General features: G+C 40.6%; 1 protein-coding gene across 2 annotated transcripts in view; it reads right to left on the bottom strand.

Annotated features, from left to right (window-relative positions):
- The window catches only part of ROBO1 (roundabout guidance receptor 1), a 1057321-nt gene that overhangs the window by 884954 nt on the left and 144791 nt on the right, over positions 1–27576 (bottom strand). For both annotated transcript variants that reach the window (XM_034792356.1, XM_034792366.1), the window contains exon 2: positions 4138–4274. In XM_034792356.1, the coding sequence (XP_034648247.1) occupies positions 4138–4225 (88 nt within the window). In that variant the 5' untranslated portion in view covers positions 4226–4274. The remainder of the gene's footprint in view (positions 1–4137; positions 4275–27576) is intronic.

Genomic DNA, 27576 nt, shown 5'->3' with positions numbered 1-27576 from the left:
CCCAGGGGGGCACATTTCACAAGGTCATATTTTGTTGTTTTGCCTGACTTCTCCAGAACAAAAGCTATTGTCCAGCCGAAATAATGGATTGGTGTTTCTATTTACATATATAAAGAAAATTCTAAAGCAACAACTACCTTTTTGAGAGTAATGAAAATCAGAATTACAGTTTTTTTCTAAATCTTTCAATTTGCTTAGTTATCATAAGTGTCTGGAGACTTCTACAAAAACTACTCAACCTGCCCTTGGCTTTATTTCCACCCATTTCTTCTACTGCAGGGGGGGTGGAGGCAAGGGGATTCCATCTCTCCCTCCTGCCCCTAATAAAAGCTACAGGGAATTCAACTACAAAAATCCACCAGTTACAGGCGCCATTAGAAGCAAGAACCAATCCACAAATTCCTGAGTCTCTATGCTGGATGAAGGTAGGAGAGAATGTCATGGGGAACAGTAGTGGTCTGTGCAACCCCACAGAGCTTAAACCCCACAGAGCAGAAAGTGTTCTGCAGGATCAGAAGGAAAGAAGGAACACGTCAAGGAACAGGCATTCCCTCCATCCACAACTCCCTGTGGTAAGGGTGGATACAAAAAGCCCAGTGAGGTCAATTGAAGTGTTTCCATTGACTTAACAGGTTTTGGATCAGGCCCTAAATCTGCAGCTTTTTGATCCCCTCTGGACAAAAACTGATAGGAGCGTTTAGGCTTAAATTATTAAAATTCTACTACAATAGGAGGGTTTTTTTTGTCCTTTTGAGATCATTTCAGTGGTTTGTTGTAGCCGTCTTGCTAATGTAATATCTGGTAATCAGTGACTTAACTAATTGTATAATGTGTTTTAGATGTGTTTGTTGTTCTCCTTTGCAATTGTTTTAGTTAATATCTAGTTTTCCTAGATCAATGCACTTACAAATGAACAGGTAAAGTTATCCAATTTTTAAACAAATACAGCACCTAAGAGAGAAAAAAAGATCATATCTTTGTCAAATAATTTTCAAACCCACGTGAAGAGGTGGCATGGCAGAGATACTATATGCCTCAGGAGACAACCAGAATGGAATTGAGAATGTATTTTATATGTGAATTAGAGGTAAGATGTAATGACACAGGATGAAAGGCTCAGCAGTGATTTTAATAAAGGCAGGAGACAGTACTTCCCTGTGGATTCTATATGCAAAGGAGTGAGATTCAACTAGAATATGTGAAAAGATTCAACAAAAAGCAGGAATAAATGTTTCAAAGTTGTGAGATTTCTATTAAAATTCATCTGCATTTTATTGAAGTAGAGAATTCTAACTCCGAGACGAACATTTCTGTGAGTTTATCACATGCCATTACAACAACAAATATCTGGAACAATTTCCTATCTTGTGATATAAAGTACTACACAATAAAGAACTGAAGGGCTCAATTAAAAAAGGTCTTTCCTTTAAAAATAGTTGTACATATTATAAGGCAATTAAAACAATGTGGTTAGCATCTGTCTAAAAGTAATTTCATTGTTCCTGTTATTTTGAAATTGTGGTTTGATTTTTATTTCGATATAATGAATAACCCACTTGATTTTGCAATCTCCAGGGTAATGGCAGTTTTAATTGCTATCCTTTATTATGTGCTTTTTAGCAATCCTCAAAAACCAGCAGTTATCTATGGCTCTAATACTGTTGAAATATGAAGCAGAGTTCCAGAGAAGAATTATTGCTTTTATGCCCCCCTTTTTTAAATGAGGGGGGAAGTTTGTGATTTTGCACCGATCTCTTTCTTCGATCATAAAAAAAAAAAAAAATCTAAGTAAAAGACCTGAAGCAAAGCAAAATGAATGGGATGAACTACTGGAAGAAAAATCTTGCTTTTTTTTTTTTTTTTTTTGATCCTCTGAGATAATTGAAGTTCTGGCCTGCTGCCAGCGAGGCTGCACACACTATGATGTCTGGCCAAGTAAAGTAATCTCTTGGTTCAGATCTGAAGTCTGTGATGAAAATTACAAAGCAGAGACAAAATCAAAATGCCACTTCTGATTTTATGCTAAAACTAATTTGATGGAAAGAGCAACACAATGCGAACAGCCTTTTTAACAGAGTCTAAAGTCTGACTAGATTGAAACCAATGTTAATAGATGGAGATGGGTATTGTGAAAATAAGTTGGACTTTGCAGATGTTCTTTTTAAACTGGCAGTCTGCTTCTGTCTGACAGGTAAATTGCTCTGAAATGATGTTTGAAGTCTGAGGTCAAACTTTTTAAGACAAGAATTTTAAATTAATATACTTTTACTGGAATCTTTATTCCCTTGCTAGACTATGCCATATGTACTAAACAAAAGTAATCTACATTTCTTCATTTCCTCTCCATACACCATATGCACTGTAGGTCAAGAAACTTACAAAGAGATTTTTTTTTTTTTTTACTGTTTTTTTTTTTTCTTCCACTGAGGGATCTACATTGGAGTAGGTTGCTATAGAAATAGTTGTCCAGCTGCAACAATCTCAGCAATAATTCAGAATTGAATCATTGGCCTCTTAAATTGAAAATGTAAGAAATAATCATGATACATTGCAAGAACTCTGATTAGCTTACAAGGAGCCAATGTGGTTACTCAGCTCATTTGCTTGTCATTAATATCTAGAAACAGATTATCTAACAAGGAGTTTATTGCCTATATAACCATGTATGGTGTAAAAATGAACAAAGGGAAACATTGCAGTTTTGTTGTACTATTATAAATGTTTTTCAGAAGGTGAGGAATTTCTTGAGAGATGTTCCCATTTTTCAGTTTATTTGACTTTGAATCTGGCCCTGTGTGCATTGTGCAGGCACCATAATAATGTATGCCTAATACAGTAATATGAGCAATCATATCCAGGATAGCACTGTCAGAATTAGTGTAATTTAGACAGTAAAGTAAAATTTTAAAAAGCATCACTATCACTTCCTTTTGGGAACTGCTGTTGGTGCCATTACTATTTATAGTAAAGTTCAATGCCATATATTTATTTTATTTATAATGTTGCACATTGAAGAAAGACAGAATATACCAGTAAGAGCAGCTTCTAACAATGTAGAGGGTCTGAATCTCATTTGCTAGATTTTGTTTCATATATGTTGTCCCATCCAAAATTCAAGGCTCATGTGGAGTATTAATCAAGTATGACAGTACAGGATTTACTGAGCTCTCATGAAATAGTATAAACTGTATTTCTGTAACTGTGCAAAAGAGTACAGTAGAACCTCAGAGTTACAAACACCAGAGTTATGAACTGATCAATCAACCACACACCTCATTTGGAACCGGAAATACGCAATCAGGCAGCAGCAGAGACAAAAATAAACACATAAATAAATAAAAACAAATGCAGTACAGTACTGTGTTTAAATGTAAATTACTAAAAAATAAAGAGAAAGTTTAAAAAATATTTGACAAGAGAAGGAAAATGGTTATATGCTTGTTTCATTTAAATTAAGATGGTTAAAAGCAGCATTTTTCTTCTGCATAGTAAAGTTTTAAAGCTGTAAAGTCAATATTCAGTTGTAAACTTTTTAAAGAACAATCATAATGTTTTATTCAGAATTACAAACATTTCAGAGTTATCAACAACCTCCATTCCCAAGGATGCTTAACTGTTATATATTCTCTTTGGGAGACTTATGCAGATATCAGAAGAAAGTGTTTCTAACTTCACTGAAAACAATGGTAACTAGATGGAGTGCAAGCACAGTGCATTTTGGCAATTAACTTATAGTATATATTTGTATTTCAGCTATTTCATATTTTCAGTACTTTGCTATTTCCTTTCTTCAGTGATGTTTTCTATGGATTTAGTATTCTCTTTGATCTTCACATTCACTTTTCCACTTTGTATTTTTTTTCTTTCTCCACTGCCCCATCAGTGTTAATCAAAGGAATCCTTTACCAAGCCTCCTTAACCTTCTGGTAACTATATCTTAAGGCCACTCCTTACATATTTTCTTTCATATTCTAGAAGAGCAATTCAGTGCCACGTAGACCCTAGAGTACTCACTAAACTCTGAACTTTAGAAATATAGACATGCACAGAGAAGCATTCACACCAACATAAAATAAATGTTGAAGAACAAAGATGCATATAGCTATTCAGAGTAAATTAAAATATGTAAGTACCTACCTGGAATAATCTGACCGAGTAACTGGTGGGACCTGGACAGGCTGAGTACAGCTACAATGACAAAAAAAGGATAATATTCCCATTTCATGATGTTTCCTTCCTTGCATTACACCAGCTCAGCAGCATTTAAGTGTTATCTGCAACAAAAGTGGAAAGAAGGTGGACTAAGATGACAGTTTATAGTCATTGGCAATTTGGAAGAGCTTTAAAACACTTTTAGCCTAGAACATCCCTGTCAAATTCACTGATTTCAATATAGTTCTTTATTCAAGCACTTTTGATTCTTTGTAATAAATAGTTGGTCGTAATATATGAATGAACATGAAGCCACATACTACAGCAGACCAGGCACCAACAGTGGCAGATGCATTGAAGGAAGGCACGAGAAACCCCATAATAGACAATGTGTGATTATTTAATGCTGTTGGCTAGCCAAGCTAACGTGTAAACTGTGTATGAGAACTTAAGCACATACATAAAAATCTTTCTGAATTGAGGTTTAAATCAATCCTTGCTCAGGAAAGCACTTAAAACATATGTTTTACTTTAAGCATATACTTAAATCTCTTAAGTAACACACATGCATAACTGCTTTTCTTAGGTAGGGTTTGTTGAATAAGGGCTGTAGGGATCAATCTTGCCAAGGTACTGAGCACTCTGACTGGATTCAGCAAAGCACTTAATTATGAAAAGGCAAAACTCCCACTGGCACACGAGTTCCCACAGCTCCCAAATTGCACCCAAGGGGTGACAACCCATCACAAAACAGAAAAAAACAAATTCTGTGAAGCCTGTTTGTAGGGAGCAGATCTGTTGAGTAAAATGTGCATATTTTAGTGCCACTTTTTTTTTTTTAACCATAACTACAAGTTCAAGGCTGTTCACAACCCCATCCACTTAAAATTATCTCATTCAATCAACAATCCTAGTCAATCTTAAACTTGTGTTCTCTCTCCATAGCATTTTTTTCCTACATCTCACACTCACCCTTTTGGGCCCCTTTTCACACCAAGCCCTATTTTTAGGAGGAACTTTTACTTCCTGATCACCAAGTAACACTCCATCGTCTCTTTCAAATTCCTTCTTAAAAAGGAGGATTTTTTTCAACTGTCCACGGTTGACCAAATCAATTCTGTTTGAATCTTTTATTTCATATATTGTATTATTTCTGAACTAAGGGTTATGCCCTTTGTGACCAGGGATGCCATGTTTTAGGAATTTTGCAAGTTGTAAAATGTCCACATTTGCTTGATCCTTGTCAATCATTGACTTTAATGGGAGCAGGATGGTGCCCAAATGTAAAATATACAAGTGGAGCTGAAGTAGGCAGGAATATCATGCTCAACCAGTAAGTGGGGCTTGTGATCTCTTAATTATGTTAGTTCTTACTTTTCTAACACTATTGTCAATTCTGCTAGTTACATTCATTTTTTAAACTCAGATTTTTCACTCAAAAACTATACAAACACAAGCCAACAATCATTACAGAGGAAAAAATAACCTTTCTGTAAGTCACTTTTTAAATCTGCAGAGCTATTATTTTCCATTACTAGCCTCAATCCTACCAATATATATTTAATAAATAGTCAAAAAGCCTGAAAAATAGCTAATCCAGCACTGGGAATATTCACTATAATCTTATTTGAGGATATTACCAAAAATTTTGAAAAGAAGTTTTTTTTTAAAAAATTATGAATATTTCCAGTTTACCTCTCTCTCTTTCTTACATTTGCTGTACCTGTGTTGCTGCTACCATGACAACCAGCAGTGACAGAAATCCTGTTCCTCCCTCCATCTCCTGCCCTTCCCCACCTATAGCAGAAGTGCTCACTATGGTCCTGCTATCATGACCACAGGCAATACTCGTACTCCTTTCTCTCCTTCTGAGCTGAAAACAAAAACGTTCCTCCACTTCCCTCCCCACCTTCTCCATCACTGCCATGACAGCTAGTCACAGGAGCATGCCTACTCCTCACTCCCTCTCCCACCTGGCTGTACTACCTCCAGCAGAGGCCAATTGGTAATAAACAAGTACAAATATGAAGCCAGCCTCAACTGCATAATGACAGGGACAAGATACCTGCTTCCCAGTAAAAAAAGGGTTAATTCCAGCTCAACATTTTGACTTGCACAAGTTTTCAGGGAAAGGGTGATGAGGCTGCTTGGGGGAAGAAATGGGTAGACTACTTGCCAAGTAGTGCCCCAAAACAAGTCTCATAGGACTGTGATGAACGCCAGGCTGGGGAGTTTTCATATTTACTTACTGATAGCAGCTGCTTAAAGATAGCGCTTTACAATTATCCACCTTTGTGAAGTGCTCTGGGATTTTTCACAATGAAAGTATATTTATCCCTGTTTTACAGGTTGGCATAGCATTCTTACATGATTTGCTAAATGCCAGTCATTGAATCAAAGACAGAAAAGGGAAAATCTCAAATCCAGGCCTCAAGATTCCAGTGCTCTATCCTAACCACTATATAGTGCTATTGTATCGCTATGTAAAACCATTTACAAAGTTGGCTTTCAGTTCCTACAGTTTCCACAATCATGCATCCCACTCTAAATAGGAAAGGTCAGTGCCTCAATCAAATTTTCGGGGGGGAAAGCTCACAGAACATCATTGAGATCAGGGGAGTTCAAGTCAGAGCTTTAAGCCAACCAACTCCTTTGACTTGCACTCTGTGCATTGTGAAAGTATCTGAAGCCCTCGCGTTTTACATTTAGTGATTCTCTTCCTATCTAATTAAATGAATATCCAAATACATAGTATCAGCTACTTAATAATAATGGTAGCCTGCCTTCTGAGCTAAGTATTGCATTTAGGACACCTCTGAAAGGAATTTACCTTTAGCATGACCAAAATATGAAATCAATGATGCAGGAAGGGGACTGATATCCACTGGGTATACTATGTCATCAGAATGATTGAATAGCAACAAACATTAAAAAGTAAGCCTAATGGTCCTGACTCCCCTCTTCTTTATACCTGTTAAATTCCATTGTCTTCCATAAAATTACTGCTAATTTACACCAGTGTGAGTGAGAAGAAGTTAGGCCCCATGTGTTATCCACAGGGCATGATGAAGATAAACACTACTTTGTCTACTGCATTATAATCATTGAAGAATCAATGGCAAATTAAACTGCACAAACCCAGAGAGGGAAGAAGCAGTGCAGTAAATGCAGAGGAAAAAAAAAAAATTGCACCTTAAGTGTAGTGCTATTTATCCATATGGCTAATGCAGCAAGCAGCTGCAGAGGTAAAGACATCAGGATAAAAACCAAAAATCAATGCTGATTTTACCCTAGTTACTTTTTTCCTTTATTTTTTTAATTATTATTGTAGTCTGGCTCAGAGCTAGCAACCAGCCTTTTGAGAGAATAAAATGTATACTTTTACAGCATGCTGAATAGAGAGAGGGCTTCAAAAGATAAGGAAATTAAGGGACTCATAAGATGATATGACCTCTTTTCATAAGAGCTGTGAACTTTGGCAAATAAGCTGCTGCATAATACCATCAACCTTATCTACAGAGATAAGAGCCAGTTTTGACTTAATGCCTATTTTAGCTCCAAGACCCAGATGGTATAAATTGGCATAATTCCACTGAAGTCAATGGGAACTACACCAATTTACACCAGCAGAGTAACTGGCCCTTGAAGTAGCAATTCTTGTGTACTCCACAATGTGGGGGAAAGGGAAGGGAGCAGTGGCCCAGAAACCTCTGTTAATGACTCCCTTAGGATATGTCTACAATCCAATCACAGAGTGTGACATACCCTAGCCAGCTTTAATCTAGGTAGCTCAGGTACCAGAGTAGTGAAGCCATGGCAGCACAGGCTTCAATAAGGGATAGTCACCCAAATAATTATCCAGGTTTCTGGACAGGTTCATGCACCCTATAACTGTCTGGTGTTGCAAACGTCCAAATAGCGAGCGCCACTTGCTTCTCCACTGTCAGAGCAGCTCTCATTTTGGTGTTGCTGAACTGCAGAGCAGGGGAAAAGCACTGATTCTATGGAGAAGTGATAAAAGTGTCTGTATTTATTATAAGGAGAGCTGGTAGCACCACCTATGGTTAAGGTTTCCTGACATTTTCCATGACAAGATCCTTTTTTCAGATCCTTATCACTTTGCCAAACTTTAACACCTAGTAGCTAGACTATATTAAATTAACTTTGAAATTCTCTGACACCAAACCGAAATGTGCAATGCTGTTAAGCATCGAGTACTACACTTGTCTGCTCCATGCTTAAAAGAAAGCAACAGGTTTTCAACACCACCAGTGTTATTTCTTCCATTCTTTTCAAAACTTGTCTACACTACAAAATTAAGTTGACATTATCTAATTCAACCTCAAGGCTCCAAATTAAGTTGATCGTGCGTGGCCACATCATGCTCATTGTCTCGATGGAGTGTGTCCTCACTAGCAGTGCCTGCATCGATGCACAAAGCAGTGCATCATGGGTAGCTATCCCAAAGTGCAACTTGCCTCAGTGTGTTTTGGGAAGTTTGTGCAATGCCTCATGGGACAAAAACATTGTCACTGGGGAGAATGGGAACATTGCATCGTCATCCCATGATGCACTGTGCTCAACGGCAAACAACCCAGTGGTTTTCATGCCTTAAAACTGCCGTTCATACACCATAACCCCAGAAGCATGGAGCCTGCTCAGTTGTGCACTCTTGCTGTGAGCATCTCAAACACCTTGCACCTTCTCCTGTAGTATTTCCAGAGTCGAAGGAGGGTCCGCCACACGGAACATAGCGATGTCCTGCAAGAAGCCCTGCTGCAAGCCATTGAAAAAAACAATTCACAGTTGTTGCTGGCAGTCACAGAGCAGCTGCATTCATTGAGCACCATTTCTGGTCCCATGAAACAAGCACTGACCTGCAAATCGATGTGGTCCCACCAGTATGGGATGACGAGCAGTGGCTACAGAACTTTCGAATGCTTTCCCCTGCCCTGCAGTTCAGCAACACAAAAATGAGAGCTGCTCTGACAGTAGAGAAGTGGCGCGGCGCTCGCTATTTGGACGCTTGCAACACCAGACAGTTACCGGTCAGTAGGGAATCAATTTGGAGTAGGTAAATCAATTGTGGGAGCTGCTGTGCTCCAAGTATGCAGGGCCATTAATCGACTTCTGCTACGAAGGGTAGTGATTCTGGGAAATGTGAGGACATAGTAGATGGTTATGCCAAGATGGGGTTTCCTAATTATGGTGAGGAGATAGATGGCATGCATATCCCCATTTTGGCACCATTCCACCTTGCCAAAGAGTACATAAACCAAAAGGGATACTTTTCAATGGTATTGCAAGCACTGGTGGATCACAGGGGGTGTTTCACTAACATCAACGTAGGATGGTTGGGAAAGATTCATGACGTGCGCATCTTTAGGAACTTGGGTCTGTTCAAAAAGCTGCAATCCAGGACTTTCTTTCCAGACTGCAAAATGAACATTGAGCACATTGAGATGCCTATAGTTATCCTGGGGGACCCAGTCTACTCCTTGCTTCCATGACTCATAAAGCCATACGCCAGCCGTGTGGACAGCAGTAAGGAATGGTTCAACTGTAGGCTCAGCAAATGCAGAATGGTGGTTGAATGTGCCTTTGGTCATTTGAAAGGGCGCTGGAGAAGTTTACTAACAAGGTTGGACCTTAGTGAAGAGAACATCCCCATGGTTATAGCTGCCTGCTCTGTGCTCCATAATATCTGTGAAAAAAAAAGGGGGGAAATTTTCCTTAGGGGTGGGCAGTTGAGACAGATCACATGGCAGCCATTTTTGAGCAGCCAGACACCAGGGCAATAAGAAGAGCACAGCAAGAGGTACTGCATATCTGCGGGCCTTTGAAAAGCTGTTTCAATAATGAGTCACAGTTATGTGAGCTGCTTGTCTGCATTGTGCTTTCCCAAACCTTCACCTGCCTTATATCACTGTCCCTGTAAAGCCAACCCCCAACCCAAGCCCACTGCTTCTACTCAATAAAGAACATGTATTTCTCGAATCCATTTACTTTATTTAACAAACATAAATAAAGAAGAACAGAAAAAAAGGTAACCTTGGTGGAAAGGGGTTGTAAAGTTGGAAAGAGAGAAACATTTTCAGCTGTGTAACATAATACTGCATACCAGACCATCAAATGGTGAATGGGCACCTTCTGTTCCTTGTACCCTCCCCCCTGAGTTAAGTGAAAGGTACAATGGATTTTCACCCACGCCTCATGGGGGAGGGTGATTCTGCACCAGGCAATGCCAGGATTCTGCACCAGGCAATGCCACCAGGGTCTGCAGAGGGACTCTACCCTCCTGCTTCTGTTCCTGCAGTTCAACCAGACGCCTCAACATGTCTGCTTGGTCCCTTATAATCTGAAGCATCTTATCCTGCACCATACGCTCGTGCTCATTGGAAGTTTTCCTGCTCTCCACCTCCATGCCTAACTTCTTGGACAGTGAAATCCTCCACATTCTCAGCTCTGTGGCACCTGTCTCAAAGGCATTCATTATCTCGGTGAACATGTCCTCCCTCATTCTTTTTCTCCTCCTAATCAGTGAAAATCTGCTTTCAGGTGTTGATGACCCCCGAAGGACAAATTTCCAGCTCTCGGTCATGGGAAAAAATAAAGGAGACATTGTACATGAATAAAATGTTTCCATAGCAAGGCGGTTTTCATAAAGAAAACTGCTTATTACACTAGGTGAAAGCCATAACATAAGCAGAATCCATAACCGTTCCCGGTGCCGTTTTGCTGCTCCAGCCATTGTGAGTATTCCCCCCTGCGGGTCATTGGTGACCACACTTTTAATGACGTTTATGGCAGGTTCATGTTGGGAGCAGCTGTTTACGAACGGGGGAGTGGGGAGGGAGTTTTCACTTCCAAATTGTGGAATCTCTCATGTGGAGCCCCAGTCCCCTATCAGCCACTTTAAACTACTTGCCGATCCATGCTGAACACAGTAAAGGAACAGCACTTTTAATGAGAACTTCCCCTGTTTCCCCTAGGCGACCCTACGTGATATCAGTCTCCTGAGGGTAACAGAAGCAGAAAGGAAGGAGATGCTGCAAGCATCTGGGTAGAGACCCAGCCCTTATACTGCTATGCTGTGTACCACAATGATGCCAGCAGAATTAATTCAGGAGTTGCATGGGAAAGTGCCCTACCATGGGAAGAAATAAGACTGCCCTGCCCAGAAACCTTCTGCAAAGGATTGCAGAGGGCCTCCATGAAAATTTCCTAGAGATATCCATGGAGGATTCCCAAGCTATCCCAGTCCACATACACAGTCTTTTTCCAGAGGCCACCCTCTGTGTAGCTTGAGTGGCCTCTTGTAAGCAGAGAACCATGGCACCTCACTTTTTCTTCACAGTAAACATGCAATACCACTGAATGTGTGTGCTAGATAAAGTTTAATTGGACTTTCATTGTAATTGTATACTTACCAGAGGTAGGGTGACCAGACAGCAAGTGTGAAAAATCGGGTGGGAGATAATAGGAGTCTATATAAGGAAAAGACCCAAAAATCGGGACTGTCCCTATAAAATCGGGACATCTGGTCACTCTAACCATAGGTGCCTTCCCCGGCATCACGGTCAGCCACCATGATGTTCTGCAACCCACAGGGCTCCAGGGTTAAAAATACTTCCTGGCTCTCGGGGAGAATGGATCCACCGCTCGCCTGTCTCCCATTCTCCTCCTCCTCATCATCCACCATATCGTCCTCCTTGTTATCCCTAGACTCACACACCAGTGAGGTGTCCACGTTGCTTGTGGGGGTGCTGGTAGGGTCACTCCCGAGAATCGCATGCAGCTCGTTTTAGAACCGGCATGTGTGGAGTTCAGCACCAGAATGACTGTTCACCTTCCTTGCCTTCTGGTATGCATGGCGAAGTTCTCCTATTTTCACACGGCACTGCTGTGTGTCTTTCGTGTAGCCCTTCTCCCCCATTCCACAAGCAATCTTTGCATAGATGTCAGCATTTCTTCTGCTGGATCGGAGCTCTGCCTGCACAGACTCTTTTCCCCACACAGCAGTGAGATCCACCACCTCCTGTGCAGACCAGGCTGAAGCGCGTCTGGGGTGTGTAGTCTCCATGATCAGCTGTGCTCAAGCTGGCATGCTCCCAGTGCTGATCAAACAGGAAATGTGAAATCAAAATTTCCCAGGCCTTAAGCAGGGGAGGGGTTGTTTCCTGTGTACCTGGCTGCAGTGCAGCAGATTTGAGAATGATCTCCACAGCAGTCACAGATGACCACAGTGGGACACCACCTGACAGCCAATTATGTCAAATTACATAATGCTGCATCTGCACTATCTCGCAGTTGACCCATGAAAAATTGAATTAAGCACTACGCCAAGGGATGAAAGTAATTTAAGAGACTTATCAGTACTCAGGGCAGCCGGGGTCCTTCCGCAAGGTGGGCGGGGGCAGCTTAACCAGAAGGGGCAGGGTCTCGGGCAGAAGGGGCGGGGCTGGGGCCAGACTCCCCCAGCCAGCCCTTCAGCACAGCCCAGTGGCGATTTAAAGGGCATGGGGCTCCCAGCCGCTGCTACAGCTACCCCGGGGCTCCGGCGGTGATTTAAAGGGCCCAAGGCTCCACCTGCTGGTGCGGTAGCAGCAGCCAAGAGCTTTGTGCCCTTTAAATTGCCGTCACTGGTACTGTTGGCTGTGTACCGGCTCTTACCGGTACGCTGGACCGGACCAGCTTACTTTCACCTCTGGCTACGCCTCTCACAGTCAACCTTGGAGGCAATTTAGGTCATAGTAGAGGACCCGGTAGTGTAGACACGCACATTAACAGGTCGACTTAAGGTGGCTTCCTTTGGCTTAACTTTTTAGTGTAGACCAAGCCTCAGAAAAGAATTAGCCGAAAAAACTGAAGAAAAGTAAGGCTCCTTTCAGTATGCAATTATTGCATAGTGCAGTTAGAAGGGGATAATAAACAGTATCTTAATCCTGCCACACCAAAGGGTTCCTTCCTCTCATTTCATTTGAAATGAGATTTGTATAAGTAGTAAGAAACTTCTTTTTTCAAGTATCAGAGGGGTAGCTGTGTTAGTCTGGATCTGTAAAAAGCAACAAAGAGTCCTGTGGCACCTTACAAACTAACAGATGAATTGGAAGCCTAAGCTTTCGTGGGTGAATACCCACTTCATCAGATGCATGTAATGGAAATTTCCAGAGGCATGCGTCTGACGAAGTGGGTATTCACCCATGAAAGCTTATTCTCCAATACATCTATTAGTCTATAAGGTGCCACAGGACTCTTTGTTGTTCTTTTTTCAAGTGGATAAGGTGTTTTGAGAATGAAGTATCATCTGTTTAAGTGACATAGTTCACAAAGCTATCAGCAGGATTCAAACTTTGTTTTTGGAGAACATGACCCTCACTACAAATATGTAGTTTCATTTCAACGTAAGCCACTGAAAACCTGGAGTCTAATCCTGCTCCATTTTAAGTTAGTTTTCAACTCCCATTAACTGCAATGACAGTAGGATCAGACTTTTAATTTTTGATGAACAGCTCTTATGTACTGGGCTAGATATATATTGTTATGAGCTGGGTAAAACCTTGCAGGTGTCTCTAGCTGAGGATTCAAAAACGGACACCCAAAATCACCAGTCACTTCTGAAAATCTTAGCTAAGATTTCTTGGAAAGAAAACATATTTTTGATATTTCTTTATATAGAAAGTTAAAACTGGGACAAAAATCCCAAAAGCTATCACCTGTTTATTATTAATTCATGAATAATCCCCAGTAGAGACCAAAATATTAAATTTACATTGCAGGAATTATTCTTAAGAATTCCTGTCACTGTTAGAAAGCTATTAGCTTGTGGATATTGAACAAAGTAAAGTGCTTATGGTTAAAAGTACTTCCAAATACAGAACCACATGGATAACGAAACAACATTTTATCACTGCAGAACTAAAGAGAAGAAAGTCCAGTTGCTGAAAGGTTAAAAAAATCCCTTTGACTGCATTTTGACTCCTGTTATATAGGATATAAAAAGGCAAGGGTTTTTCAAAGGCATTTAGCTTTAAACATTCACAGCACCTTTGAATGTCCTCAGCAGGACCAGAAAGGGGGGATTCAATTTTCAAAGATAATTGTGTCAGATAACTGTCTCAGCCCTTTTCAGAAACAATCTGATAAATACCTAATTACCAGCCAAGTGATTTCAGAGCCACACAGCTGGGCTTGAGAGAAGGCTACAGGGAATGACAAGGTCCCCTAAAGCCATCAATAGTAAAAGCCAGTAGGATTGTGAATCACTTCATTTATTCAGCTGACGGAGTGCATGGAACGTCTGGAGAAAACAAAATATGAATAAAAGGTTGAAATTTCAAACAACACCATCAGTGTTTTTTTGGAAACAAGACTGATTAGTACAATTACTTTCTAAAGTCCACAGTATGAAGTACTTTGAAAGTATACTGCAGTTTTCAAAACTGGACCAAGTTTACATGGCTTCATTCTAATTCAGTTACTAATTTACTTCTGTGCAGCTTGAATAATATCCATTTCCAATTATAACTGTCCCCTCAGAAAGTTTTATAATCAGCAACATCACAGCCTAGTTGCACACCTAAAACTTAATTCTAGATTTAGCGTTATTACCATTCCCAGGGAAGTTCCCAATTTTAAGTATAATGAATATTGCAGGTACCAGCTGATTGGGGAATACCACGGGACGCAGTAATCTCTAAAAAAAAAAAAAAAAAAAAAAAAGAAATTTCAAAGTGTACTCACAGTCCATGAATCAAGAAATTATTGGAAAATCTCATAGGGAAATTCTGTTTGTAGAGCAGCCACTGTTTTCTCAAATAAAAACCCATATTATCCAAAAGTCAAGTTGCAGTCTTTTATTCAAAATATACTTTTTATATAGTATCTTTGGAGCTGAAAAATCCATCCAAAAACAAACGGTGGGTCAATCCTGTAATCTTGCTGCACACAAAATTCCCATTGATTTTAATGGATCTTTTGTGCATGGAGGACTGACAGAAGTGAGCCCATAATACGCATATTGAATGGGGCCAGAGAGGGCATAATGCACAACATTAAGAATGCATAGTTAAAAGTCAGAGAGGAAACAGTAAAGTTAATGGTAAGTTTCCAACAATATTAAACTGAACAAGCTACATATATCACATGTTTTGTGGAAGTTTTTTAACAGAACAAATATATTAAGCAATATTCCTGATGCTATTTTCAGTTGGACACAGGACTGATTCAAGTGCTTCGATTGAAGTAATTTAGAATTTTACCATTGACTTCATTTGGCAGCAGAGTTAGGCCAGTGTTGAGTGTTTTTGAAAATATCACCCTTATCCAAAAGCAAGGCGACAAAATGCTACATGTGCGATATAGCTGAGTCAATGTTGCTGATGTAAACCTGGTGATTTATGCTGTGTGAGCCAGATTACCATCTTTTGTGGAAGAGGGTGCAAGGAAAAGTCTGTTATGTTTTCCTCATAGAATTTTCCTCGAGTTCCACCCTTGGAGGCCACATCACCTCCAAATTCTGCGGACCCACAGGGCTGGGAAGCCTTTTCTGAGCTATGTCAGGGATTGGCCTTGTAGATGCCTCTTGATAAAGTTGATTGCATCATCTGCCGTTGTTCAGCAGTATAGTTTCAGCAGAAGCTGTACTGCTATTGTTTGGCTCCCCTATGAGCTGTGGAGTCAGATGTGCTGAGGTAATTCTGAGGGAAGTAATACAACGCTGAGCTCTATTACCACACCTTTAGCTTTCAAACACAAAAATCTAAGAGAAGAGCAGGGGGTGGTGCTGAGAAAATGTACCCTCTCCAGTACAAGTTTAACTTGCCTGGACTAAACCCTAAAGGGCTGCATTTAGATTCCACAGGGTCTAAGGAGTTTAGGATGGTTTTTACCACTTTAACAATTATTTCACAAGGGTTTGGGATGAAATTAAGCCTTTTGTTCTGATATCACTGTAATAAACTGGGTATTAAACTAAGAGAATGTCATCTTGAAGAAAATCTATCCCTCATGGAAATTTTGCTGATAGTGACAGTATTTGTAAAAAGTGAACTTCCTCCAAAATAAGAATAAGTCCTAGAATAAGACCCGTTGTGAATTTCTTCTTTGGATATAGTAGCATTGTGGTATTATGGAAAAATCAGCTATCCTTGTCTATTAGTTTCTGTTCAGCTTCCAACCTATCCGTAAGTGATGAGCAAGCTTTGGATAGAACACTGGGTCCTTGCCAAGTAGGCCCTTTCCCACAGGGAAACAGATTGTTGGTGTTGTTGAATGGTCTGGCAAATGTGAGAGACTCATTGCCTCCTTAGCCAATAACTGGCAATAGGTATCTTGTTGAGACAGTGTTGCAAGCCATTGCTTGAATGTATTCATAAGAATTTGTGCATAAGAATGAGAGAGGTATCCAGAACCAGACTTCTTAAATATGGATATTAAATGTTTGACCTTTGAAAAGATCCTCTCTCCAGGCCAGAATTCCTTTGGCAAAGCATGTCAATGCTACTGATGCCTAAAGAAGGAGGCTGCCATATCTTTGAAATATCACTCCAAAAAGAACTTCAATTTACTGACACTGAGGATTGGAAGGGCCAATGAACACAACCTCCTGTAAAGGACAACTTTCCCTTGGGTGCAGTCTCCATCATATTAAGCCTGGTAGCAGCTTTGCCTGTGTCACTTGAGATGGAGGGGTACTGTTCCTGCTTAGCACTCATCACACATTCAAGCTGGAGGGGATGACACTCCATGAAGGTAGCCTCTGCAGCAGCATCCTAAGGAGATGTGTATGTAACCACGCAGGTGGAGCTATCCTGTACTGAGACATTTGGGCAGATAGTTAGAAACAGTGAAGAGGGAGCCAAAAAGTTCATTGAAGAATAAAGTGCTAGAGCAAAATGAACGTCTGACAGGCCTTTCCTGGGGAAGGACTTAGCCCTGAGGAGGAGAAGAAAGGTTTATTTTCTGCCCTCAATAAGCAGGGAGATCCAAAAGCCTATTTCTGTGTACTTGCAAATATGGCCCCACCACCAATGACCACACTCAAGCACAACACCGTATATTAATCTCCAAAGAGAAAGCAGTTCTCCTCCTGCCAGAGTTGCCTGTAAAGGGTAAACTAACAATAAGTACCTCACTCATTATCTATTCTTTTTTCTCCCCTCACCAATAGAGTCCTGTGAAAATCTTAACTCCTTGGGGAAAAGGAAGGGAGAAGGCTGAAGAGAATTCCAGCTTTCATAATGAGACTGGAAGAGTGGCATAATCCCTTTGAAAGTCAGATTGATCTGATAAAGTCACTATGGTTGTTAATAGCAACCCTTTCATCTGCTTTCTTTGCCTAGACTCTTGCATTTATTCATAGTCCTGAGCAGGGAGCACTGTGGAGCCATGCCATTGCAAGGGGTGTCTGGGGAAGCATTGTTCTGTATGGAAGCCCTGTTTTCCCCACACCTTAGAGGGAGCAGCCCTTGTGCTCCCCAAGTAAAGGGAATTCAATTGTCTCTGACCCTTGCCAAGAGGAATATTTGTTGTTGGATAAATATTCTAATTGCAGCCTTCTCCAGACAAAATATCCAAAAGAAAAAAATGCAAGTCTCAAGGAATTTTACATAAAAAAATGCTACTCTATCACCTCTGAATATTCTCTCTCTACATCATGGGATAAGAAAGCACTTTACTTAACCTACATGGTTAAAAAAACAACAAGTAAATTAGAAATCTCTGATAAGTTACTTCCTCCACTGTGGTCATTTGCATGGCACTACAGCAAATATGAAAGTATATTCCCTGTAAGAGAAAATTTTGGATAAGATCCTGGTAAGAATGCAAGATTTTGAAACCGCTTTTTAGTCTATTAATCATTGTTCTGTAAAGTATCAGATAATTTCTTTAAAAAAAAAATCTTACCAAGGACAGGAGAGTTCAGATTCCTATATCCTCAAAAGGTAAAATAGTACACAACTACTTTTTAAAAACAAACCAACGCACGCGCACAGTCTCTTTCTATCTTGAGTTCTCTCTTTAAGAGAGGAAATCCCTTGTAGCACTGTTTTCATCATCTCAACCAATCTGAAGCATAGACTAATGCCTGAATTTGTCCGTTAGAGAGCTAACTCTAAAGAAGAACTCTAGTTTATTGATAACATTTGGAGCTTTCCACTTGAAAATTTGTCTCCAAATAATTTCCCTAGGTTCCTGATTTTTTCACCATCTTTTTAAAAACAGACAGAAGCTTCATTTAAAATACAGGCCTTTTATGAGTATTTTCAACAAACTAAAGGGAAGGAGACCAAATAGGGACAGTTAGTATGCACAGATTTAATGTCCCACAAAGTACTTTTCCATAGGATATGTAACCTGAGTTAAATACTTATGAAAACCTGAAACTGATATTTTCAATATAGGAACAACAAAACAAACAAACAAAAACAAAAAAAACCCACCACTCACATTAGCAACTCTTCAGACAGCCCAACAAAAGTACAGCCTATTCACATTTTCCTGTTACCTTTAAGAAGTATGCTTAAAAGAAGAAGAAATCAGATTTTTTTCTGTCAAATTTGTAAATTTTACATTAAAATGAAGACTCACTGGGCAGCATTTGGACAGCTCTAATTCCAGTGCTGATTCTCACCCCTATTTACCTCTGTCAGATGAATAGTCACATGCTCACATAAGTCTGCCATTCCCTAGAAGTATAATAGACATTAATGAAACAGATTTTTTTAAAGTTATGCATGTGCCTGTCATAACTGGAAGGCCTTTCCTAATGAAGGAACTGCTGTATAACCAGTCAGTTGTGCATGTGCACGTAAACACCACACCCAGGCAGCATACCGAAGCACTGAATTCAAGTCGCAGAAGCAAGAATCTAAACAAACAGGTCAACTAGCAAAGCTCATAGATCCTACACCCTCAAGGACTAAAGCTTAAACTATTCAACATTCCTGAGTTTGACAGAGCTGGAATTTTCCTAGGTTAACTAACAAACCATCTTAAAAACAATCAAAGTGAAAACTTTAGTTACTGCTGTAAGATGTCAGGCCTGGACTACAGTAGGAAATTAGGTTGGTGTAACTGTCACTCAGAAGTGTAAAAAATCCACATCCTTGAGCGATGCAGTTAAACCAATCTAACCCTCACCTCCCTCCAGTGTAGACAGTGCAAGGTTGATGGGAGAACTCTCCCATCAACCTAGCTACCACCTCTCATGGAGGTGGATTACCTATGCCAATGGGAGAACACCCCCTCCTCCCCATCAGCATAGGTAGCGTCTTCACTGAAGTGCAACAGCCATGCAGCTGCACCACTGCAGCATTTTAAAAGTAGACAAGCTTGTAACCTACTGGTAGCCATTTTCCTTATCAACTATGGACACTTGTCTCAAGTCAGAATACCTTCCAGTTAATCTACCTGCAAGGCTGCTTTGAGAAGTTAAAATGGATTGAGGGAACTTCAGTCAAACCTGCATATTGCCCAGAACTATACTGACATTCTTTCCACCCAAAATCCTGAAAACAGCAGCTTTCTAATCAACAATTTGGCTAGGGTATCACTATTTTACTGTCCTTTTAAGTGACCCAGTTTTCTTCAAGAAGTTTATTAATACTGTCTTGTGATTCAAATCATCTCCTACACATGTCATTTTCTAACTGGGAGGCACATCAGCAAGTGACCTTTTGTACTTATGTCCTCCTCAAATATTAAGTAAAATAACCTGACACATTTCAGTTTGATTTCTTGGTGGTTTATCATCAACAACAAACTTGCATGAAATAGTAGATACAATTAAGGATGATGGATGGAGAATTTAACAGAATCAGTGGGACTCATATCATCATCAGCAATCCCTAGAGGTTGAGGATGATCTCTTTCACAGGTTTTATTTTTTGTGGGTCCTTTTGTGACTGAGGAGACCTATTCTTGAGCCACAGGCTCATTGGCAAATGTTGCAGGTAGCGTTGTAAGACAGAGTTGGGCCATGATTGCTGCGTGACAGTTGTCTTTCCTTTCTTTTCTGGCATTTTTTCTGCAACCAGGGCAAGGCAATTTTCCTCAAACATGAATGTTCCCTCTCTGACAAGTCTTCATCAGTTATACCTATCCTTGGCTGCTGTCTCCCACTGTGTGATGTTAGTGCCACAACTCTTACTGTTTAACTTGAGGGTGTCTTTAAAGCATTTCTTTTGGCCTCCCTGTTTCCATTCTCCTTTGGTGAGTTGAGCATACAGCAGTTCTTTTGGTAAGCGTATATCAGGCATGCGCACACAGTGCCCACTCCACCTTCACTGAAGATGGCCTCTGTGAGGACACTGTTATTAGTGCAACAGTCCTCCCAATTTATGTTGAGGATCTTCCAAAGAAAATGCTGCTGCTGGTATTCCAGGTTTTTCAGGTGATTTCTATTAGTCACCCAAATCTCAAAGCCATAAGGAGAGTTGGGATTACCATCACTTTATAAAATAAAAGTCTAGTATGTGTTCTGATGTTGTGATTGTTGAACACCTGGCAAGACAGTCTGCCAAAGGTAAGGCTGGCGCAGCGAATTCTGTGCAGAATCTCGACATCAGTGTCTGCCCTCTGTGAGAGATGGTTGCCAAGATAGGCAAAGTATTCTACATTTTCCAGTTCTTTGTTGATATAGATCTTTTTTGCTGGGTTTGATGATTGACTACGGACTGGCTGGTGGAGAACTTTTGTTTTGCTGATCAGAGTTAGCCCTAGGCTTTTGTAAGCTTCAGAGAAGCAATTAAGGGCTGTTTGAAGATCCTTCTTTGAGTGTGCAACTACAGCACAATCATCTGCATACTGGAGTTCAGCTATAGTTGCCAATATTACTTTAGTTCTGGCACGGAGACGAGAAAGGTTGAAGAGGCCGTCAGTCTGATATTGGAAGCCAATGCCTGTGGTAGACGGTCTTGGGTTAGTGTTTCATAGCTGCTAAGTAAATGGAGAAAAGAGTGGGTCTCAGTACACAGTCTTGTTTTACGCCAGTTTGGATGACAAAGGGCTCAGAGGTAGAGCCACTGCACAGGATGGAGGCAGTCATCTGGTCATGGAGGAGTCTTACAGTGGTAATAAATTTGCTTGGGCCGCCAAACTTTGACATGATTTTCCACAGAGCCTCACGGCTGACAGAGTCGAAGACTTTGGTCAGATTGATAAAGGCCATATACAGCTCCTGGTGTTGTTCTTGACATTTTTCCTGGATCTGCCTGCCTGCAAAAATCTTGTCGGTGGTGCCCTGTGATGGTCTGAAGACACACTGGGACTCTGGAAGTACCTCCTCTGCAAGAGGGACCAGGCAATTCAGTAAGATTCTAGCAAGTATCTTCCCAGCAAAGTATCTTCCCTGTCTCCCTTTTTGAAAATGGTGATGTTAGCATTATGTAAATCAGCAGGGATTTCTTCACAGTGCACCAGATTTTGAGGAGCAGCAAATTAAGCTTGTTAGTCAGTGTTTCTCCACCACTTTCAGTACTTTAGATGGTATGCCATCAGGACCTGGTGCTTTATTGTTCAGTTGTTTATTATACCCATATTATACCCATATTATGGATGAGGAGTGATAAGGGTAACACAATAAAGGTTGCATTATGTTTTGCACTTAAAGTGGGATTTCCAACATGTATTTTTTTATGCCCCAAATTTTCGGCACATAACCTAAGTTTGAATTTTCTAAGAATTTTAAATAAAATAATTAATTTCTGAGTTCTAATACATTAAAATTCACTTTTAAAATGTTTAAATCTTGTGTCTGGTGATTTTTCAGAGAATATAGCCTTGCTTATGATGATTTTATGTGCTCCAGTAATCCACCAGAGAATGTGATTGTCCAACATAGTATGTATACTTCCTCCCTTCCTACCTCCCTACCACAGTAGAGGAATAGAACTCTTTTTCATAGTTTATTTCCATATGCCCTACAGTAAAGTTTGCTGCCTCTGAAATTGGGGTCATATGGAATGAGTTGCTATAAAAGAGGCATTTGTGTGGCACTGGAGAATAACAAAGGAAGGGATAATTTATCAAAAATGAGGATTTTTAAAAATTGTTTAGGTAGCTCAGGCCTGAAATATTTTAGAAACACCTGAATGTTTTATTCAGTAGCTGTTGCTTGGGCAGACACAGGAACTCCCTGAAATTGTTCATCCAGTTCAGGAATAAAGCTCTAGCCAGCTCACTAATTTCATGAAGAACGGGATCTTCAAAAAACAGATATTATCATAAATGCCAGGGTCCACATGAAAGTGCCACCTACCCCAGGAACAGATCCCGCTCCTCCTCAGAGGACTACTACTTTGTCAGGGAGCTTTTCTTAATCTGTTAGCGTTTCTTGCCATAACTGAATCCTTATATATAACAGTTAGTTGATGGAGAACATGAAAAAGTTTTATATCTGAGAAGTGTCAAACTGTTTATTTCAGAAGTGGTACCACTTTAGAGAAGTGGTACCATATCTTTGTGAAATACATAGCTGATGAACTTTCACTTAAGATCTTTCTTAGTGAAATTAACTATTTCTCTGATGAAGAGCTTTGTCTACAGTTTCCCTCCACCACATTATGTCCTCCATCCAAAACTAAGGCCTATTACCAGAGTGTGTGCCAATAGGCAATATGGTACCACTTCTCTAAAGTGCCTATTGGCACACACTCTGGTAATAGGCCTTAGTTTTGGATGGAGGGCATAATGTGATGGAGGGAAACTGTAGACAAAGCTCTTCATCAGAGAAATAGCTAATTTCACTAAGAAAGATCTTAAGTGAATGTTCATCAACTATGTATTTCACAAAGATATGGTTTTCATGAAAGTAGCCATCACTGTGTTGGAGACCCTTTCTTAATCCAGAATAACTAGGATATGAACAAACAAAAAACCCCAAAAACAAAACATTACATTTTGTGTCAATTACATTTAGTCTATTTATCTTATGTGGTCCACATTACCAGAGTATGTGAGCACCTCATAGTCTAATGTATTTATCTTCCCAAGACCCTGTGAGATAGAGAAGTACTGTCACCCCATTTTACAAATAGGGAATTGAGGCAGAGAGAGGATAGGCAATTTGCCTGAGGCTACACAGGAAGTCTGGTGAAGCAGAGACTTGAATCCAGGTCTCTCAAGTCCTAAGCTAGTTCCTAACCACCTTATCATCAATAACACAGAAACTGGTCTATGCACATAGCTAAATTTTTAAATTTCTTTAGTTTGTGTTAAGGCACTTAATACATATTCTTCCAGCATCCCATTCCACAAATGAGAGATTTTCTGGAACTGAGTATAGCTGATACTAAGAATGGATGTCTCATCATGTGGCATGCTAGAAGGCTGACAGGCCTAGTGGGTCAGATTTGAGGTGGGGTGTAGTCTGTGGTGTATGGTGATTGTTCTAGTTGTGAGGCTTGTGCCTCTGGGTGGAGGAATAGAGTATGTATTGTTACATTTCATTTCTGTGGTTTTGTGTTAGGTATGTTATACACAGATTACTTTGTGTGTCACTTAAAATTGTATTTCCATGAATTAATTTATAGATATACCTACATCATGGGCACATTAAAATGCATACAGACAAACAAATATTGCCAAATCTGTCACCTGTAAACCAGTTTGGAAAAGTGTTTTCTAGGCCTTCAGTAACATAAAACTGGAATATTCAGTACTCCAAAATCCAGTTAGAGCATTTATGTTTTAATAAGTGTTTTTCATTTAGCTACATCTATCTGTAGCTAGCTGAATAGTTAAAAAGTAGGTTTTGAATTTTTTAAAAACAAAACAACACACTGGAGTTTTAGACTGCTTCATAAGTAGCATTATCTTTTTTTCTTTGCACCTTTGGAAAGCTTTGTTTTTCTTTCAATTGAAGCAACTGTACCTATAGAAATAGCTAAAATAATGTACCATTAGTCATCATTTTTTCTCATATTCCATTAAAATCAGATGAAGTGGCTATCAGAAAAGATCAGTGTTTTGAGACAACAGTATCTCATACCATGATTTTTCTGAACAGGAGAAGCAAATGGAAAAGAGCAAATGGCTAAAGTTAGAGGCACTTCTGGTAGTAGCAGTCAGCGAGGATGAATTCTCCATAGTACGCTGCTGACATCTTATTTCTGCAGTGCCCCAACAGAAGATGCAGCCCAGGAGAGGGGAGGGAGCAGGTTGCTGCATGTTTCAGGTGAGGACAAATCTTTTTTCAACACAGTGGGTCAAATTTCTGCTTTCAGGTATGATCACTGAGCCCAGATTGAATTTTTCTGAGTACAGTTAGTGTAAAAACCATTATCATGGCTAAACATAAAATACACCCACAAAGCAGTTGCTCATTGACAAATTGCAGATATACTTCAGGGCAAGGAAGTTATATTAGACTAGAATAAAAAATCTAAATTTAATTTATTATACAAAAAGCCAAAGCTACTGATGGACAATGTGGACACTGATATTCCCAATTTCTCAGATGGGTGGATACCCTCTTTTAAATATTCAGAATCCAGTTTTCAAATGCTGGTATTACAAGTCTCCCCTTTTACCAATTAGCTCCACTAATCTAAAATAGCACCACTCACTTCCATATAATGTAAGCCAAATAAATCACATTCTTTTAATGGTTTATTTTTATACTGAGCAAGGCTTTCTGTTCTAGTTTTCCCTAACAGAGGAATACATTACAGAAAAATATAGGTACTGTACAAATATCTGTAATAGAAAACTACATTGTATTGCAAGTGTGGCATTAAAAAAATCAAAATAAAATATTAAAAAGGGGAGATGTAACAAAGATGTAGAAGTGACAAAACAATTTAACTGCTGTTCCATTTAACACAATGTGTCAGTATAACAGTCTAAAAAACACTAAATTTTATGCATCAAAGACAGACAAGCAGACAATCTGATCTGCCAGGCAAACACTACAGAAAATTTGTTTTAATGAATCACTGTCTCTATTCAAACATAAATCAAGCATGCTGATACAGTAAGAAAAGACACTTCTTACACATGAAAAGAGTGACTTAGTGCAGCAGATATATCTCAAGGCAATGAAAGTGGAGCAAGAAATAGCCTCTCTCCGAAATAGCTAGCTCTTTGTACTATTCTTTGCATTTCCATTTCTTTTTGCTGATTTAATAAGTCCAAAATGTTTAATAAGACACTTCTTATACATTTCTTAATAAGTTACAGTGATTAATCACAGATCTCTCTTCATTCCTGACTCCCCCCACCAACCTTTAAAAAAACATCTATTCTCACATCTCAGCCTGTCTCGGACATCTCCTAGCTGGCAAGCCATCAGCTGAACATGGCCAAAACTGAACTCTGTCTTTCCACCAAAACCTTCCACTACCAGCAGTCTCCCTGTCACTCAAGCCCATGACCTAGGGGCAGAGGTGAAAGTAAGCCGTACGGGCCGGTACTGCATACCAACAAGAGCCGGTACGCCATGCTGGACCGGACCGGCTTCCTCAGGCTGGTGATTTAAAGGGCCTGGGGCTCCCGGGCCCTTTAAATTGCCTCCCAAGCCCTGCTGCCAGAGCCCCGGGGTAGCAGCGGCAGGGCTCCATTGGCGATTTAAAGGGCCCGGAGCTCCACTGTGGTAGGGGCGGCATGGGCCCTTTAAATCGTCCCTGAGCCCAGGGGCTCCCAGCCACCTCTGCAGCTGGTAGCTCCAGGGGTGATTTAAAGGTCCCGGGGCTCCCAGCCGCAGCTGGAGCCCCGGGGCCTTTAAATCTTGATTTAAAGCCCCCGCCTCTTCCAGTTGAGGCTACGCCCCTGCCCAGGACTCTGGCGTATCGATAAGTCTTTTAACTTATTTTCACCCCTGCCTAGGGGTCATCTTTGTCTCCTCTCTTTCTAGCTCTACATATCCAAGACATACAAATCTCGTGCCCCACCCCCATACTTTTAAGATATTTCCTCTCCTTTCTGCCTACACAATCAAACCCCTCATTTAAGCTCATCTTTCATTTTGATTACTGTCATTTCATTCTCTGTAGCCTCATTCACATCACATTACCATTCAAAATGCAGCTTTTAGTTTCATCTTCCTTATGTTCTGACCCCATAGGCGCCAAAGTCAAAAGCACCTAAGACTCAGGTTCTTAAATGACTAAGGGCCAGATAGGCCCCAAGTGAGATTTTCAAGAGTGCCTGGACACCTAACTGTCATTGACTTCAATGGGAGCTAGGCATCTAGGCACTTCTGAAAATCCCACTAGGCACCTATCTGCAACTTTAGGCACCTAAATATCTTTAAAAATCTGACCCTAAATCCCATTTTCAAAAGGACTTAAACGCTAAGGCCCAGATTTTTAAAAGCTATTTAAGTGTTTCTGCATTCAACACTGCAATGCTTAAGTAATTCAGAAACCCAAACTCTTTTCAAATGTGATTTGGGTACTCAGGAGACTAAATCCCTTTGACTGTTAATTGTATTTGGGTTCCTAAGTGCCTAAAGCCTCCGAAAATGAGATTTAGGTATAGGGTAGTTGATATTTTATTTATAATGATGTAAGCAGAGTCAGGATGAGCTCTACCCTGACATCTGGTGGTGAATTATGGCGAGTGTGGAAAAGAACTCCAGGGGCTGATCTTGTTTGCATAGGCATACCCACTCACCTGGAATGAAACCACAGCAACTCAAAGTGGTTACTTTGGCTGGTGTGGGATCCCCAGTTTCTCTGTTATTGGGGCAGGAAGAATAAAGTTTTGATACCCTGATTCTGTGAATCAAGGCCAGTGGAACTGTTGTATGACAGAAGGACTGAGTGAGTCATTCACCATTACCTAAGTAGCATTTGCTTGTCAAGGGGCATGGGTTACAAAACCCAGTGAATTGAGAGAGGTTGGGGGCAGGTATTGGTACCTGGTGGTGTGGGTCCCTGAAAACACCACCTGAAACACCAATTGCACCTCCTCCTCTCTCCACTGTTGAATGTCAGAGCTAACTTTGATTCCCTTAGGAGTCTAGTTACAGACTGCTGAGCTGAGTTCACTTTGGGCCAATAGTGCACCAGCACTGGGGCTCCCCTACTACTAGCTGAAATCACTAAGAGCTGAAATCACAAAAGAGCTAAAGCTATTTAAGAGCTGAGATCACTGAGGCTGTGTTAACTAGTGGGGGAGCCTGAAGCTATATTGCTAAGCTAACTTAGCTTAGTGGGGGTGAGCAGAGCGGAGCGGCTGGAGGAGCAGCTAGCAGAGCAGAGCCTTGTGGGAGCGGCCCAAGGGACGGCTGGAGCGGAGCGGCGCGGCTCACAGGTCGGTGAGCGGAGCGGAGCGGCTCACAGGTCGGTGAGCGGAGTGGAGCGGAGCGGAGCGGAGCAGCTGCCAGAGCAGTTCGTGGGACGGCAGGAGTGGGACTGCGGGTGGAGTGGAGCAGTTTGTGGTGAAGGCTGCGGTGGAACCCCACGGAGAAGCAGCCGG

This window comes from Trachemys scripta, chromosome 1 (genome assembly GCF_013100865.1).
Source record: "Trachemys scripta elegans isolate TJP31775 chromosome 1, CAS_Tse_1.0, whole genome shotgun sequence".
Lineage (NCBI taxonomy): Eukaryota > Metazoa > Chordata > Testudines > Emydidae > Trachemys > Trachemys scripta.
The sequence above is the reverse complement of the archived record's forward strand: the minus strand, read 5'-3'. Positions and strand labels throughout refer to the sequence as shown.